General features: G+C 46.0%; 1 protein-coding gene across 1 annotated transcript in view; it reads left to right on the top strand.

The window, feature by feature from the left end:
• The window catches only part of CDH13 (cadherin 13), a 1,127,839-nt gene that overhangs the window by 846,681 nt on the left and 264,183 nt on the right, over nucleotides 1-16,975 (top strand). Inside the window, exon 7 of the mRNA XM_006152575.2 lies at nucleotides 12,240-12,418. Within this exon, the coding sequence (XP_006152637.1) occupies nucleotides 12,240-12,418 (179 nt within the window). The remainder of the gene's footprint in view (nucleotides 1-12,239; nucleotides 12,419-16,975) is intronic.

Here is a 16,975-nt window from a genome sequence, read left to right as displayed (position 1 = left end):
AGGAATGCACACATGGGGTGACCATTTCAAACCACCAATGGAGGCTAGCTACATGGCAACACTGCACTGCTGGGTCTGTACCTAAGAGCAGGGTTCAGCCCCTGGCCCCACCTTCCTGGCATGCTGCGGGTGTGTCTATGATCCCGACTTGACAGGTCAGGGGAGAAGCATGGTATGAGACCCTGTTGAGGGCACCTGCCTTTCTCTCTGTGTGTCTTTCTTACATGAAAGAAAGGAAGAAGAAAGAGAAAGAAAGAAAGAAAGAAAGAAAGAAAGAAAGAAAGAAAGAAAGAAAGAAAGAAAGAAAGAAAGAAAGGAAGGAAGGAAGGAAGGAAATGATAAAATCCCCGTACAAAGTGAGGCAGAAGATACTGGCTCTGTTGTTCACTCATTCTGTAACTCAGTATTTACTGTGTACCCACCTGCAGCATGTTCACCCCTGTTCCATTCAGTGGAGATACAAGGGGAACCAAATAGGCATTTTAAAGTGTTGTGTGTCTTGGTTCTTCCCTGAGCAATATCCTAATGACTTGGGAGAGGTAAAGGAGCTTTGAGAAGTGACATTCACACTGAAGAGAGTGAATCACCCTGAGTGGAAATGTCTCTCCAGCCCCGTGGTACAGATGGTCAGCAAGAAGCCACGCCACTGTACCACAGCTGAGAGCCAGACAGTCCCAAGGGCTCCCTCTTAGAGCTCAATCCCAGCATTTTTAATTTCAGATTTCTGTGACCCTGATGAAGCTCCTTCATCAAGTTTTATTCTTCATAAAAGATCCATTTTCCTAGACTCATAAAGCAACTCCTTCTAATTCAGTGTTATTTTATAAATACTTTCATTGCTAGCATCAATCACAGACAGCTGACTTCCCAGCCATAAAACAACAGCTTGCAACATTATCATGTTACCCGATATGTATTTACTTATCAAGTTGGAGAACACATGTTTGCAAAATCAGCAGCATTACCGCTCTCCCAGCAATTTGCTGCACTTTCTTCCCATTGAATGCCAGTCTCCATGTGCCGTATTTCAGCATCTCAGCTCATTTGTATCTTGTTACTGCAGTAATCACGGCTCCCTGGCCCCACCCCCAGGGAAACCTCGCCCAGCCCTTCATTGATCATGCCTGTGACTTCAGGCAAGTCATTTACCTTGAGGTGCCATTCTGGAGTCTTCGATCGTCTGTCCTGCAACACGACGTGGGCCTGGAGTGTCCCTCGGGCTCCCAGACACGGCTCAAAGATGCCTCCGACGGGGTGGTGGTCAGGGCAGAGGTGTTCTAGAGTCTGCAGGGAGAGTTCTTGAAAAAGCATTATTCACCTACGAAGTGCAATTTGAAATGCCTGATGGACAGAAGGTGCCTTGGAGGTGAGTGGGAAGAAGGTGCCTCTGGGACCAGAGCCTGTGTTTGCATCTGGGCTTGGATAACTGGGGAGATGGGCAAGTGGCTTCACCTTCCTGGGTCTCGGCTTCCCTCTCTGTTACATCGGACTGGCCACCCCTGCCTCCAAGGGCTGCAGGAGGATTAAATGATTGGGATGGTGAACATTAGCTGTGCTTCACTCCTGCAATCTGACGTGTGCCTCCTGAATGTCTGCTGGGCCCCTTGCCAGCAGTGATCTGGAATGGTTATTTGACGTCTCTGAGCCTCTGGTTCTTCTTTAAAAATGGAGATGACAAGGGCCAGCATGAGGCCTAGTGGCTAAGGAGCTGGATTCCCATGTAGTCAGCTGTGGTTTGAGTCTCAGACCTGGCAGCTTGAAATTCACAACAGTCCCATGTGCATGCTTGCCCAAAATTCAGAGAGGGGAATGGAGGAGGAGGGATTGTGGCATGGCCATCTCCCTCAGGGGAATGACTTCTCACTTTCTGTCTCTCTGTGTCTCTGGTGAGTGCACGTGGCCCCTAGCAAAAACCTCTCTTGGTTTGGCTTCTGTACCAACCCACCAGACTACTCACTTCATAGGGGCAAAACCATAGAAGGAACCAAGCATTTGAAGAGCAGGTGCAGGTCTGGGCTATAATAATGAAGAGGAAGGAAACCCTCAAAGTGGCCTCAATCTGAATGAGAATTTACCCTGCATGCTAAACCACTGAAATTCCATGAGGGGTTTGTTATGTCAGTGTATCCTGGCCTAGGATAGGCTGTGTTTCCAAAGAGCAAAACTGTCTCACCTTTGTCCTTAAAATACATAGAAATTGTAGGGACAGTAGGCTTATTGTTCAGAATTAACCTAGGAGTTAAATAATACTTAGTGCAAGTCAGGTATTAATTACTTACCTGTTTCCTACTTCACTTCATCATTACCTAGGGCTATAATAGAGGAAAGATGACACTCAAGCTATTCTTTCTTTATTCATTTATTTATTTACTCACGCATTCAGCTAATGTGTACTAAAATGGTACGTACAGAACATCACCGTGGAGGTGTTCACACTGGTAGGATCGTTTGCCTCTCCTCACTGGACTCCAGTATCACACTCCCTACCCCAGCTGTGACAACAAGAAAATGTCTCCAATGTCCAATGTCATCTTGGTGGGATAAAATCACCCCCAGTTGAAAATCATTGTTCTAAGATGGAGTAGACTTGCCTTTTGGAAATCTCTTAAATTGGTTAAAGAATGAGAATACACTTTGTTGTTTCTTGGCTTGTATGAGCAAACGTTTTCCTGCTTGAGAATTAAAGCTACCTCCTGCTAGTCCAACGTAAAGACTTCTCATTATGAGTTTGAAATATTAGGTTTTTTAAGAGTTTCCACTTAAAATTACTTTTCTGACATGTTTAGGCAAGATTAGTTAATTTAGCATGGAGCGTCCTGTATCCTTCAAAATAGAGCTGCATAGAAAGGAAAAGTAGATATAAAAATCTTAATGAAAAAATGTAATAGGCTTAAGAAAAATAGTACTGTAAATTTTCAGGTGAAATGATGAAAGTAGTCAATAAAGTAAACCATGAAGGAACCCCACTTCTAGCCACGTGTTACCTATCATCTCCAAGGCAGTTACCTGTCCTGAAATCTGGCCCTCTGCAGCTTAATTAAACAATAGCTCATAAGGATCATAGGGCAAAGGCCCAGTGAAGATCGAGCCAGAACAACCGAGGATTGAAGGAATGGTAAGGAGGTTCTGTTGCTACCACCTCTTTATCAGTATAAAACTAAACAACCTTTGAAAACAGATGGGAGACAATCATTGCTCAACTTGTCATAACTTATTACGTATTTGACTGTCAACTTGTACTTAAAAACCCAGCTAGCTCCAGGGAGGTAAAGCAAACTGGAGAGGAGAAGTCTATTGCATTTCAAATCAAGCCTGTGTAATTGCAGCTGCACTGAGACACTTACGGCTGCTATTAAACCAAGTTAGCAACTGTCTCAAAATTTAGGGCGTTCTCGTGTTTAGGAGCAAAGTTGTGTTTCTATTTGATGGCACTAACTCAACTCAAATCTGCATGAGGAGGGTATACTTTGCTAGTTAAACTCAATGTTCTTCCCTCTTCCCCCGAAAATAAATGTATTAAGTAGCTAAAATGCTCAGTGGTCAGAGTGATGATGTCGTTAGAAGCCTCAAAAGCCCAACATTTGTAAAGTAGATTGCATTTCACTCTCGTTTGTTCTGTGCTTTTTTCTTTTGGTCCATCCCTTGAATCTGCTGTGGTATTTTGTCATTTTAAATGGAAACTCCCAGGCCAGCCTCTGGTATGATTGTTAAGGTAGCTGGTTCCCACATGACTAATTGTCTGGTTTGAGGCCCACACCAGGTGACTTGAAAAATATGCCAAATATGGGAACCAGCAGTTAGCGTAATGGCTATGTCGCTGGATTCCCACGTAGTTGACCACGGTTCGTGTCCCGGACCCGGTGGCTTAAAACTCACGCTGGGCACGTGTGCGTGCGTGCCCAAGATCCCGAGAGGAGAATGGAGGAGAAGGGATTGCGGCGTGACCATCCCCCCTGGGGGGTGATTTCTTGCTTTCTGTCTCTATGTCTCTCTCTCTCTGTCTGGCGAGCGCATGCGCCCTACAGTGAAAATCTCTCAAGAAAAAAAAAAATGCCAAATATGTGTGCATGCATGCCCAAAATCCCAAAAGAAGAGAGGAATGGAGAAGGGAGTGCAATGTGACCATCCTTCATGGTGTGTGTGGAGATACTTTCTCTCTCTCTCTCTCTCTCTCTCTTTCCCCACAGCAAATACATGTGCCTTCTAGCAGTTACTTTTTAATGGAATTTTCCATATTAAAAATAAGTTCTATTATTTTTAGTCATGTAACATCGTGTAGCCTTCTAGTATGTGAATATTAATTTGCTTAGATGTCTTTGCTAGTTAACTATTGCTGTATAATAAATCACGCCAAAAGTTAGTGACTTAAAGTAGCAATTATTTATTTGCTCTTGATTTGGCAAGTTGGGATGGATTCAGCTGGGTAGTTCTGCTGTTCTTGACTGACATCGATCACATGACTGATTGCTATCATTTGGAGTCTTTGGGGCTGGATGGCCTCACCTTACATGCTCAGTGGTTGATTAGGAGTGTTAGCCAGGGAGTCTAGGTTTCCATACACTGACCTCTCCAGGAAGATAGTCCAGATATTTTAGGTGGTGGGGTTCCAGGAAGACAAACTCCAATGCACAAGCAATTTCATGCTTCTGTTTGTGTGTTTGAATGTTTCCCACTGGCTAACAGAAGACATTTGGCCAAGCCCACAGTCACTGTGGGAAGGACAATACAAGAGCATAACTATGAAGAGATGTGATTTGCTGGGAGACAGTAATGGAACAGTCTTGCCTTACTTCCTGATGTTAATAGTGTCTCTGGATATAAGATATTTTGGATGAATGGAAGCCAATTTGAAAACTTGAACATACCTGAGAAATTGACTGCTATTTTACTTTTGGCTAAATTGGTATCATTGAGCTCTAAACTAAGGCAATAATAAATATATTTACCTATTTTCTTCAATCTTTATTTCCTTCCTTCATCAAAGATTAGTTTGGACTGCATGGAAGACAAAACTCACAGTGACAATGGCTCAAACATGATAGGCTTTTACTTTTTTCTTATTTATTTCTCAGTCACATAAAGAAAGCTAGGAGGAAGAGGTCCAGTACTCCCTTGAAGCTTCTCAGTCATCAGAGACTCAGGGACTCAGACACCTTTTGTCTTTATGCTCTACCTTCCTATTGTCTAGATAACTGGGCAACAAAAGGAGGGGTCCCCAGAAGAGCCAGGGTAATAAGCCAAACCCCTCAGGACTTGTCTTAGTCTAAGCCTGCTCCCCAGAGTTGGATTGGAAACACCTCTTCTCTACTCCACTTTGAGGTCCTTTCCTTCTCCTCTCTGAGGGTCAGGGTAGGGATTTCTTTATTTTCTCACCTTCATTTTATTAATTTTTTTTTTTTTTTAATGAGAGAGAGTGTGGGGAAGGGGAGGGGAGGTATTTTGGGAAGAGTCTCATCCTGCTGTGATCCTTCTGCCCCAGGCTTCCAGTCCGCTAAGACCACAGGTACATGCCATCCACCTGGCCTGTTAGGTCGGGCTAGAAACCACACTCAGGCCTTCCGTATAGGCCTCAACCACCATGCAGTGGCCATTACACCTGGACCACCACAGCTGGGCTGGGATTTCTTTAATAGTCTCTATACTCAGAACAGAAAGTTGACCTCCTCCCTCTATAAACAATAGTGTGTTTTGGAGTTAAACAAAAAAACCTTAAAGCTAAATTATAAGGAACCCTTCCAATCAGACATTTTCTCAAATGAAGATAAAGTAGGTCTGAAATGCTAATGTAGGTCAATGGGAGAATAAGATGTCATTTGTGATTCATTGCGTGGTGGCTTTTTACAGAAGCAGGCCCTGCAGAATACGGGCTGTTTCTGGATACCCAGCAGGTTGGTTACCTTTCATCATCAAATCATTTGACAGTTTGCTATTAATTCCTCCTTACTTGAGAATGTTGACAAGACCAGAGGAAGGTGATTCATGCCTGTATGCACTCAACGGAAGTTTCCAGGCTCCTCTAAGAGAAGAAAGGCGTTGTTTCCTTGTGAGAATTTAATTAATTCTGCTTCTGCCGATCCTGGAAATGAATCCTAGTTTAAGTTGAATTCTAAGTAACTAGGTTTCACAAAATATTTTTTTACCATTGTCACTCTCAGCAAATGGGTCCCCCAGAACTGAGTTCTAAATTGTAATGGTCAATAAAAAGAATAAAATTTACATTTCCAGAATACTTACCATTGCCTAGGCATTAGACTTAATATTCATTAGTTTATGCATTCTTAATGGGGGCAATAGCACCCCAAGGGAGAGAAAATTGGTGATTAGGAGAAAGGGGTTAAAATATCAGATAGTGTAATTGTTTGTGGCCCTCTGAAGGGCCATGCTGCATAAATAGATAAACAGTGTATTTATGGAATTAGTGTCTTGGGGGGTGGCAAGCAGGAAAAACTGTCTAAAAAGGCTCTTGGGATGAGGAAATAATGGAAAAAGAAAAGGTGATGGAACATAGCATGGCTTCGTTCAATGTCCACAACAACCCGTGAGGAGGAGCTGCTTTGTAAATGAAGAAATCAAGGCTGAGTGAGGTGGAGGAACCTTCCTCCAACACCGCCCTGGTGAGGCCAGAATTTAGGACCAGGCACTGTCTGTGTCCTGACACTGTCCTGCTCTGAGTCCTCACACCACGGTCTCTCTCTCTGCTGATAAGGACTGTCAGAGAGAGTGCGTTGCGTCCATCTGCTTGGTCAACAGCAAGCCCAGATTGGTGTGAGTCATGCCCTCGGCTGGGTGACTGGCTGTGGCCTTTATCCCAGGCCACGAACACCCCATTTGTCCCACTCTCGCCTCTGCACTCTGCAAGTCATGACCATGAAACGTCGTTCCATCTGAAAACCAAATGACCTGAGGGTGACCAACTTGTTCTGGCCTGTCCTGGACTGTCCTAAAACCCCAGGCAGACGGGGGGCTGGTCACCCTACACTTAGAATTCTCTGGTTGGGCACTTGAAACCACAATGCCCAAAACCCCTCCAACCTGACAGATCCTCAGGGAAGTTTAGATTCAAATGGAAATAATTCCAACTTGATATGCTGTAAGGTGCTGGACTCTAAACTACCAGCAGCTTCTACATCCTCCTCACCTGGCCAAACAAATCAAGAGGCCGATATTCTAGGGACCTTTCTTCTGCTACGGAGAGTAAACACCAGCCATCAGGAGAGCAGCATGGTACCCACAGTCTTCTTCTCTTTCAGTAAACTTCGAGGCACATCTCTGAGCTAATTCAGTCCCGGAAATTGTCGTTTGGGTGGAATCCTCTCCCAAATTTAATGCTTTCAGGTGATATGTTCACTTGGTGAGGGCTCTGTCTTTGTTCATATTTGTTTCACTATTACCTGGAAAGAATACAGTCGCAGGGCCAGCAGGTGGCATAGTGTTTAAGTTGCTGGACGCCCACATGGCTGACTACAGTTTGAGTCCTGGACCTGGCAGCTTGGAACTCATGCTGGGTGCATGTGCATGCATGCACCAAATCCCGAGACGGGAATGGAGAAGGGACTGTGGCATGACCACCCCCGCCCTGAGGGTGATTTTTCACTTTCTCTCTCTTCATCTTTCTCTCTCTCCCCAGCCAGTGCACATACCCTATAACAAAAATCTCTCTCGCAAAAAAAAATAATAACAATACAGTTGCTCTAACTGTATGCGATCGGAACTCCAGTGCCAAATATAGACCTGAACATCTTTATCTCAACATGTGATTCGCTTATGGGGTTAGGACTTAAAGAAAAATAGGAGCCTTCCATTTTTTGATCAGGCAAAGGAAATGCTTTGGGATGAAGTCGAAGAAATTTCAAGAACAGAATAATTTTGTCACCTGTGGAGCGGAGCGAGCCATCTTTTGGCGTCTTCCCCCTTGAGGCTGGCTGGAAACAGCCCCTCACTGTCAGATCAGCTCTCGGCTTCTCAAGGACTCGGCTGTGCTTGAAGTTGCAGGGAAGCAAAACTTCAAACACCAGCTCTCAAGGTCACGATACCAGGCAGCACTTGTCTTTAATCAGAGAGCTGCCGCCGAGAGGAAGGGACTGTCTGACCAAGACAAGGCAATCGTGATTGTTAATCAGCCTGTCAGGTGGCTACCACGTCCTTCAACAAAAGGAAATGACGGCCTGACGTGAGACTTTGAACTAGCAACCTGTAATTCTTCTACTCTGCTTCAGAGGGGCCTCTAGTTCATCCAGCTCTGGGAGTGACAGGACAATTATCATTTATTTTGACACTTAGAATATTTTGATGAGGGAGAGGACAGAACTGTACTGCGTGAGGGCCCAGTGCAGGCCTGCCATATAATGATCTTTCTCTGCCATCCAGTAGCTTGCCTAGGCACAGGACAGCATGGCTGGGGTGCTGTCTGGGCTGGTGGAAATGGCTGAGGCCTCCCTGGAGTCCAGGCTTTGGCTTGGGCAAGGGGCACCACCCATGGGCAGTGGAAACAGCTACACTGGTGCTGCCTGCTGAATGTCAGCTCTAGCTCGATCCCTGAATCCAATTCCAGTGCTGGCCACCAAGAGCATAGAACGAAGAGCTCAGAGGGGGAGGTGAACACGCTTGGTAGTGAAACAGCTCCAGGCCAGTGGCCTGTAAGGACACAGTCCAACTCAACACTGATGAGGACGGACTGTGTGACACAGGGAGTACAAAAATGAACAGAACACCAGCAGAATCCTTCAGGAGGTCAAATGTAGGACCATGCAGACCATCACATAAAGATGTTCTTTAAATGAAGGGTTCTATCAGCAGCCAAGTTAGGGAGATGCTGCACATTCTACTCTCAGAGACTGACATTATGTGCTTGCTTTGTAGAGGAACAGAGTTCTAAGTTCTCCCGAGGTGGAAGGAAACCTGTTTCACCACGTTTGCTGCATATTTCCCAAACTTGTTTCTCTACTGAGTCCCTGGAACCAGAGTTCCTTGGATCCAATTTGGGAAATGTTGGTTTAAGAGGCTTACCCAGCCATTGCAGAACCCTTCCTATTAGGAGACTTACCCAAGCATTGCAGGATCTGGAAGGAAGAAAACCATGGTCCACCCTCCAGGAAAGCTGGCAAGAGCTAAGCAGGCATTTGGGCTCTCAGATGAGCTGGGATTCAGGGGCATCCTTGATCCTATAGGAAGATCATAGTCCCCATGGAGAAGCTATGGAGATGACAAAACTATGATTGCACATGGACATGTGTACACATGTGTGCCCATGTAAAGTTGTGATCTCCACAGCAGAAACCCAAGTCTGCAGACTGTGGGCAAGTGGAAGGGAGAGGGTGAGGCAGGAAGTTCAGAGGGAAGGGCAGCTGGACTTATCCAGGGTCGGAGTCCTCAGGGTGACCTCAGTCTTGGCTCCCTGTCTGAGACTGTTGCCTGCAGTGCCGTGATGGGCTCAGAACTCGGCAGGGATTGGTCATCAACAGCATCCTTCTCTGAACACTCATGGTGCTGCACAAAGTCTTCTAAATAAGTAATCCCATAAATCCTCACCATGACCACAGAGGAAATTATCACTAATATCCTCATGTTTCAAATGGGGAAATTGAGGATTGGAGAGAGTAACTTGCACAAGGTCACACAGTTAGCAAAGACTCGAACCCTGGCATGTGAGTCCAGAGGCATTTCCTTCAGTGCTGCAAATCTATGGACATGAGTTAGGCACTATGTAGTCTCCAGAGAGGTGGGATTTACTCAGAAGTGAGTCCAGATACATACTCATGTTTGAGGTAAGCCAAAGTCAGGGCCTCAGACCAAGCTCGCTTGTTGCCTAGCAATCCGTGAAAATGAACAGCTTTGTGTAAGCTTGGGAATATTCCAGGATGATCTTTTGTTAAGTCATGTTGTCAAATCTTTAAAAAAAGAAAAAAAAAAGATATTCTGAATGAATTTCCAAGTTAAAACTAAAGACTTATTCACCTCACTGGTCTTTATTTTTTTTTAATCATTTTAATGCATGTGTCATGATGACTTCATTTTTTATTTTTTTGCTTTTTCTTGGTCATGTATGACTTCAATTAAAGTCAGATTAAATAGGGCATAGATTCGATCAATCGAGCACTCATTAGACTCTAACTAAATGCAAGGCTGGGGTCAAATACAGTAACCTGAGGCTGGTGCAGAGTGGAGGGAGTTGACGCCTCCTGCTCTTCTGCTAGGCCTTTGTGCACAAGGACCTCATAAGCAGCACATCCCTGGGTGAGCTCATGGGCCCGAAATCTCCCTGGTTTCTGATGGACACCCTCAAGGGGGCCTGAACTCCTAGATTAGAAAGGCAAATAGGTGTCATTTCCCCACCCTGAGGACCGAAGGTGGCTGCCTGAACCACTGGCTTGAGAAGCCCAGTTCTGTGGTGTGGCTCAGTGGGAAACAGTGCCATATTTACTGCCATCTTCCAGAGGCAAGGGAGCTGCACATGCCAATTCTCCTTGCACTGGACTCAGAAGCTGGCCCTGCAACATTGTCACAGGGCACACAGACAAGGTAGAAGGCAGGGTGCACATGAAGCATCTGGCTGGCGGGCCACTCTGGCAAAGTTAACCTAGACTACTTAATAAATCTATCCAATCTTTAAGGTGGCCACGTTCCCCTTGTTTACCTCATCAATCAAGCCTAATGGCTGATCGTTGGATTCCAGTTGTGGGGAAAACATAAACTGGCTTTGCTGATTGGAGAAGCGCTTTTATGTACGGGAAGGGCAAGCTGCCATGATGGTCAGGTTGGAGGAATTCTGTGTGTCCGTTAGGCCTCAGTACTTTCTGTGTAGGAATATTTCTGCTGGACACTGGAGGTCTGCTGCTTTGGTCTCTACCCAGTTAGGTCACGCAGTGTGAAAGGTTCAGAATCAGAAAGTGAGACCCTGAACACAGAGAAGAGCACACCACGGTGAGAGATTGTGGTGAGGCAGCTCACCCTCCCTGAAGCAGGTGTGATGGCCACACTGTTTATGGTCAAGACCAGCAGGAAAACCTCCCCAGTCTAGACCATGTGTCTATTGGTACTGCCTTTTTCTTTTTTCTTTCTTTTTTTTTTTTTTAAGAGAGATTTTTGCTATAGCATCCATGTACTCACCAGAGAGACAGAAAGCGAAAAATCACCACCCCTGATAGGGACAGGGGATGGTCACACTGTAAGCCCTCTTCCTCCATTTTCCTCTCGGGATTTTGGGCGCACACGCCCACACACCCACCTGCCCGACATGAGCTTTATGCTGCGAGGTCCAAGACTTGAATGCAGTTGGCCATGTAGGAGTCTAGCAACAGAACCACTATGCCACCTCCTGATCCCTTGTGTTCACCTTTTAGAGTGCTTCTCTCTCCTACTCATATCCAAGCCCCGGGACACCAGGAAACGTGCCTTTTTAAAAGATGTTTTGGGGCCAGCTGATGGCATAGAGTTTAAGTTGCTGGACTCCCACATGACTGACCGCAGCTCAACTCCCAGACCTGGTGGCTTGAAACGCACACCAGGCGTATATGCGTGTGTGTCCAAGATCCTGGGAGGAGAATGGACTGCAGGTGGCCATCCCCCCTAGGGGGTGATTTCTCACTTTGTCTCTCACCATGTCTGTCTCTCTCTCCAGTGAGTGTACATGCCCTAAGACAAAAATATCTCAAAAAAAAAAAGTTTCTTTCAGGGACCCCTTAAAGGGTATCGTCATGCCACAATCAGCCCTCCCCACTGACTTCCAGCTAGCCAGGATCACCGCAGGGTGGCAGGTGTGTCCAAGGCGTTCCGGTTGACCTGGGAACAGAGCCCAGGCCCTCCTCACAGCTCTGGGACTGTACAGGGAAGCCTTACACATGTACGACTGCAGTCGGGCCAGAATGTGCCCTTTTGAGCCTCCGTTTTCCCAACACCCAGTGAAGGACACACACAGTAGACATTCATTAAGAGCTTTTAAAATGAGGGTTGTCATCCCAGAGCCACATCCACCGTGGAAGGACAGCCATGGAAACACGCAGCACCTCAGCAGAAACTGAAGCCGTCACTCCGCAGAGCAGCGGAGATGGCTTGATTTCACGTCTTTAAATGTGATGGGGGCGGGGGGTGCTAAAACCGAGCAGAGCTCAGGAGATGCTTTCTTTTTTAAATTTAGAAAGTGATTGGCACCTTTCCCCACTACCATGCCCAGGCGGAGAGGGGCCCTGACTGTCGCTGCCCTCTCAGTAACCGTCCCCTGCCCTTCTGTCATGTCCCCGTAGGGACGACGGTGATGCGGATGACAGCCTTTGATGCGGATGACCCGGCCACCGATAATGCCCTCCTGCGGTATAATATTCGCCAGCAGACGCCTGACAAGCCGTCTCCCAACATGTTCTACATCGATCCTGAGAAAGGAGACATTGTCACTGTCGTGTCACCTGCGCTGTTGGACCGGGAGGTGAGCTGAAAGGAATACATTTTCTTTTTCGTGAGAGTAGAGTATGGCTCTCACACAGGAGGGCGTGCGGCTTCGTGCATGGAAACTCGATGCTTATTCTCGGTTTGGCGGGGAAGTCTATCAGGGGACATGGGACACCATGCGACCCAAGGAAACGCTCTAAAAGGCCACAGAGCTTGGAACTACTTGTGTTTAACCAGATAGCTGTTTCCTCACCAACTGTGTTTTCTTTAGGCCCTTGTGGTTCTGGATTCTGCGCCTGGTCCCCACCTTTCGCCCTGGAGGGAGGGAAGGGACAACAGAAGGTGGGGAGATGGGAGGGGGCTTGTCCCAGGTTTCTGGGCTGTCCCGTGGCAGTGGGATGGCTCTGGCCGCCTTCTCTCCTACCACCAGCTCCCACTGTAGGTGTCCCTGGGCTCCCTTCCATCTCTGCTCTCCTCCCTTCGGGCTCCATCCATGAAATCTTGTCCAACCTCCAGATCACATGCCAAAAACAGATGACCTGTGGGCCTCAAGTGGTCCACACACCTGCTCTTTGGTTTTGCCCATGGTGTTTTAAAGTTTTCACAATTAATTGCCATGTTGAAATATTTATATTTCATATGTCTAAAAAGAATTGATTTCTAGCTTTTCTGAAAATTAGAAACTCCAGAAACTTTGTTTCCGTATGTGCACAGTTGCACGGGACATGGCGATCAGGTGGAGCCGAGTGTCAGCTGTCCCAGTTAAACAGCGTGAGCCCTTCCCCACGTGTGTCCCTGCCTGAGGGTGTCCCTCTGGCCCCATCCTTTTCTGAGTCCAAGCCCACTCCGAGGCTCACGTCAGCTACCTTATGTAGAAGGCGCTCTTGGTCCTCCAAACTCAGTCGACCTACAGCGGCTGTGGCTTCCCATCCATCCGTCACCCTCCACCCAGCCCTAAGCTCCCATTCCAGAGTCTCCTGCTCCATGGTGGCGGTTGGGCTGCCCTTTCGGCTCCGTGCATTTCCCCCTCAGGGTGTCTGATGAAACAAATCCATGGGCCAGCATGGCTTTCCCTCTCCTTGGTCTGCTTTTCTACTCTGTAGCATCTCATGAGATTTTATGTTAGCTCAACCCCCTCCAGGAGCCATCTTCCTCCACCTGACTCCCTCATGGTCTCATTGGTCCCACAGCCTCTGGCATGGCCATGGCATGGCCTTTACCATATGCTAGTTTAAGTTGTCATTTGTCCCTTCAGAGAGGAACCCCTATCTCTCAATCTAGATCTGTCTCGTTCAATATGACAACTGTTAGTCACATGTGGTTATTTAAATTTTAGTTTATCTTAATTGCAATTAAAATATAGAAATCGGTTTGTTGTTCCTCAGTCACTTTTCAAGGGCTAAGTAGTCACATGCTACTAGTGGCTACTGCATTGGGCAACATGGGAAGAGGAAGTGTCTGTCCATGCAGAATGTTCCACGGGACGAGCCGCCACAGGGGCAGAGTTCCTGAAACAGAGACCATGACATGCTCCTCCATGTTCCTTCTGCTTAGCGCAGTCTGAGCGTCCCTAAGAAGTAGGTAGTTCTGTGTGCGTCAGTGTAGAGGAAGAAAGGCAAGAATGACCCTGAGGGTTACACATGAAAACTGGAATACAGTAGCTAGGGAGAGCAAGGTGGTGTGGTGATTTAGGTGCAGGATCTCAGACAGACAAGCCTCCTGTTCAAGTCCAAGGTCCAGGGGCTTGACTGGGCATGTGTGCGTGTGTGCCCAAAATTCCAAGAGGAGAATGGAGATGGGATTGTGGTGTGGCCATCCCCCCGGGGAGTGATTTCTCACTTTCCTTTTCTGTCTCTCTCCAGCAAGCACGCATGCCCTATGACAAAAATCTAAGGGGAAAAAAAAAAGAGAGAGAGAGAGATTATTTAAAGGGAGAAAGGGAATGAGAGTAAAACTACATTTAAGCTGTAATTGTCACTAAGGAAATGTGTTTCCAGTTAAAAATAGGAAAGCAGTAAAGAAATTGAGTCCATATTCTTCACTTTAACTCCCATTGTCTTCCCAAACCTCCCTATTTTATCATGGTCTCCTTTAAGACAAGGCGTGATTCCAGCTGTCTCTGTGCTCGCTGGCACTCGAGTGTGCATATGCACCTGCTCACACACAAGCTGCCCTCCGCCTAAGTTCTCCCAAGGTGCCTGCGCGTTCTCACACAGGAAAGATGAAATGCAATCATCTCTCCGTCGCCGCTTCCTCCTTTTTCTAAGAGAAAATACTTTATAATCCTCTGTAAACCAAAGTGATAATACAGTGCTTTATTCAATTTTTACATTTTATTTTGTGGACATGTTTCCAGCTCATGGTCTCGATTTGGGCTTCTGTTAAGTAGCAGTAAGTATATAATTATGGGAGTTGAAAGAAGCATCTGTAGCCATAATACATAAACAGCCCCCCAGAAAAGACCAACGCAATTTAACTGAAATTGGAAAATCAATGAAAATGAATGAAGCGCGTCACTTTTTCGTGCGGGTTACCAGAGCGTCACTTTTTCGTGCGGGTTACAAGAGTTCAGTGCTGACCCAGGCAACAACAGCGCAATCAAAGCCAAGAAATGTCCCTATGTTTGTGCAAGCCTCGTCCGTGTGCTTGCGCTGTGGTAAGCTTCTCTTCAGTGTGTGCTGAGGGCAGAAAACCGTTTTAAAGGGACAGAACTTGCACCTCAGCTAACCAGTGCTGTTTCCCACAGTTTTCGTGTTTTTATGTCACTGAGACTCGGCACCTTCCCTAGGATTCACATGGCTGTGTGGTTTTTATTCAGAAAGATTGCACATTGTCTCTTCCTTTTATTCCTTCCTTCCTTCTTTCTTTTCATTTTGAGTTTTCATTTAGTGCATTTCCTTTCATGAGAATATCTCCCATGGGAGGTATTTTCCAGAGAAAGAGACAGAAAGGACACAAGACATAGTGGGGGGGAGGGGCAGTGCTGTGCATTCTCTTGAGCCTGTTTGCTCACCTCCTCCTGCCTTTCACACATTTGTAATGAAGCTTGCCCACGAAGAGGGTCAACTATGGTGGCTTTAACCAATTGGGTTATCTTGCTTTCTTCTCCCACGACTCCCCACCTGGGGCCAACTGAGACAGGAGTCCTTCTCTAACCTGCTCTCCTCTCCACGCCACGGTTCAGAAGGGAAGGGGTTATGTCCAGCTTGTTCCTAACATATTCCCAACCTCAGTACATGACATCTGCTCAGAAACTACCGGTTGAGAGGTGAAAGGAAGGGTTTGAAAAGAGAGGGGGAGCCCCGCTGAGGAGTGGGAGCAGCTGAAACAAGCGTCTGGCACCCTCCATAACATCAGTGTAGAGTTAGCAGACCTCACGCTTCACCTGGAACACGGAACACCTTCCATTATTAGCTCACCCATGTGCTTCTCCAGAACCTTACCAGAGCAGACACTTCCTGAAGAAAGACTCCTTGGATCTCTGTTCCATCCCTATTCCCATTGCTGCAGTGCCAGATTATAACAAGTATTCAGCGAAATGTGATGGACAGATGGATGGACGGATAGATGGATGGATGGACGGACAGACGGACGGACGGACGGACGGACGGATGGATGGACGGATGAATGATGGATGGACGGATGGATGGATGGATGGATGGATGGATGGATGGATGGATGGATAGGTGAGAGTTTGGATGAGTGAAAGGATGTATGGATAGATGGCTGGCTTGCTAAACTATGTTCTTTAAGTCTGGATTATCTCAGATCCACATCCTAGCATGGACATGCACACAGAGGAAATTATTTTATTTTAGTAGAAAGCTTAGTTTTACCCCTGTGGAATAATCTCATTATCTAATTTATTTACTCTATACTTACTACACTGAGCTTTCAGAAATAGTGCCTGGATCCACTTGATAAATAGGGTGAACACAAGAATCTGTGCTTCTTGCTTAAATGTTTGGAGAAATGTTTGAGGAAAATGAAGGCAATATATCCTACTAAACAAAATTGGGTTCATTTGGGGCACTGTTTTATTCTTTTCTATAACCATACTTAGCTCCTCCATTCTGGCAGCTCTGTCTATGTTTTTAAACTATGTCTGGCTGCGCTACAAAATAAAATCAGATAAAAGGTCCCTGTCGTTTGATAAATGGTTTATTTAGTTGATCATCTCGGCTTCTGTCCTGAAATTCATCAGCTGATACCTGCCTACTTTTCTGAATGCAGGTATAATTTGCAGGTACTCAGAGTAGCTAATGGTCAGGGGTATTTGGGGTTTTTTTTATTTTTTAATTTTTTTCTTTTCAAATGGAAACAGTTTCTACAAGAGGCTCTTAAAAAGCGATCTTAACATTTCCATTGTGAAAGCATCATTAGCCTTTTAAGAAGCTTGAACTGAGCACTTTACCGGCTTTCTTAGAACTGCCTTGACTTTGGTGTGTATTACCTTCTGGATAATCTAAGGAAAGCGATAGCCTGACCATAAATTATACACACACAATGAAAGGTATTGGGATATGGATGTCATTTAGTTTCTATTTTCAGCTAGTAAAGGATTTCCTGAAACTTTGCAATACCCACTTTTTAG

Source organism: Tupaia chinensis, unplaced genomic scaffold (assembly GCF_000334495.1).
Source record: "Tupaia chinensis unplaced genomic scaffold, TupChi_1.0 Scaffold000355_1, whole genome shotgun sequence".
Classification (NCBI taxonomy): Eukaryota; Metazoa; Chordata; class Mammalia; order Scandentia; family Tupaiidae; genus Tupaia; species Tupaia belangeri.
This window is presented reverse-complemented; position numbering and strand designations above follow the sequence as displayed.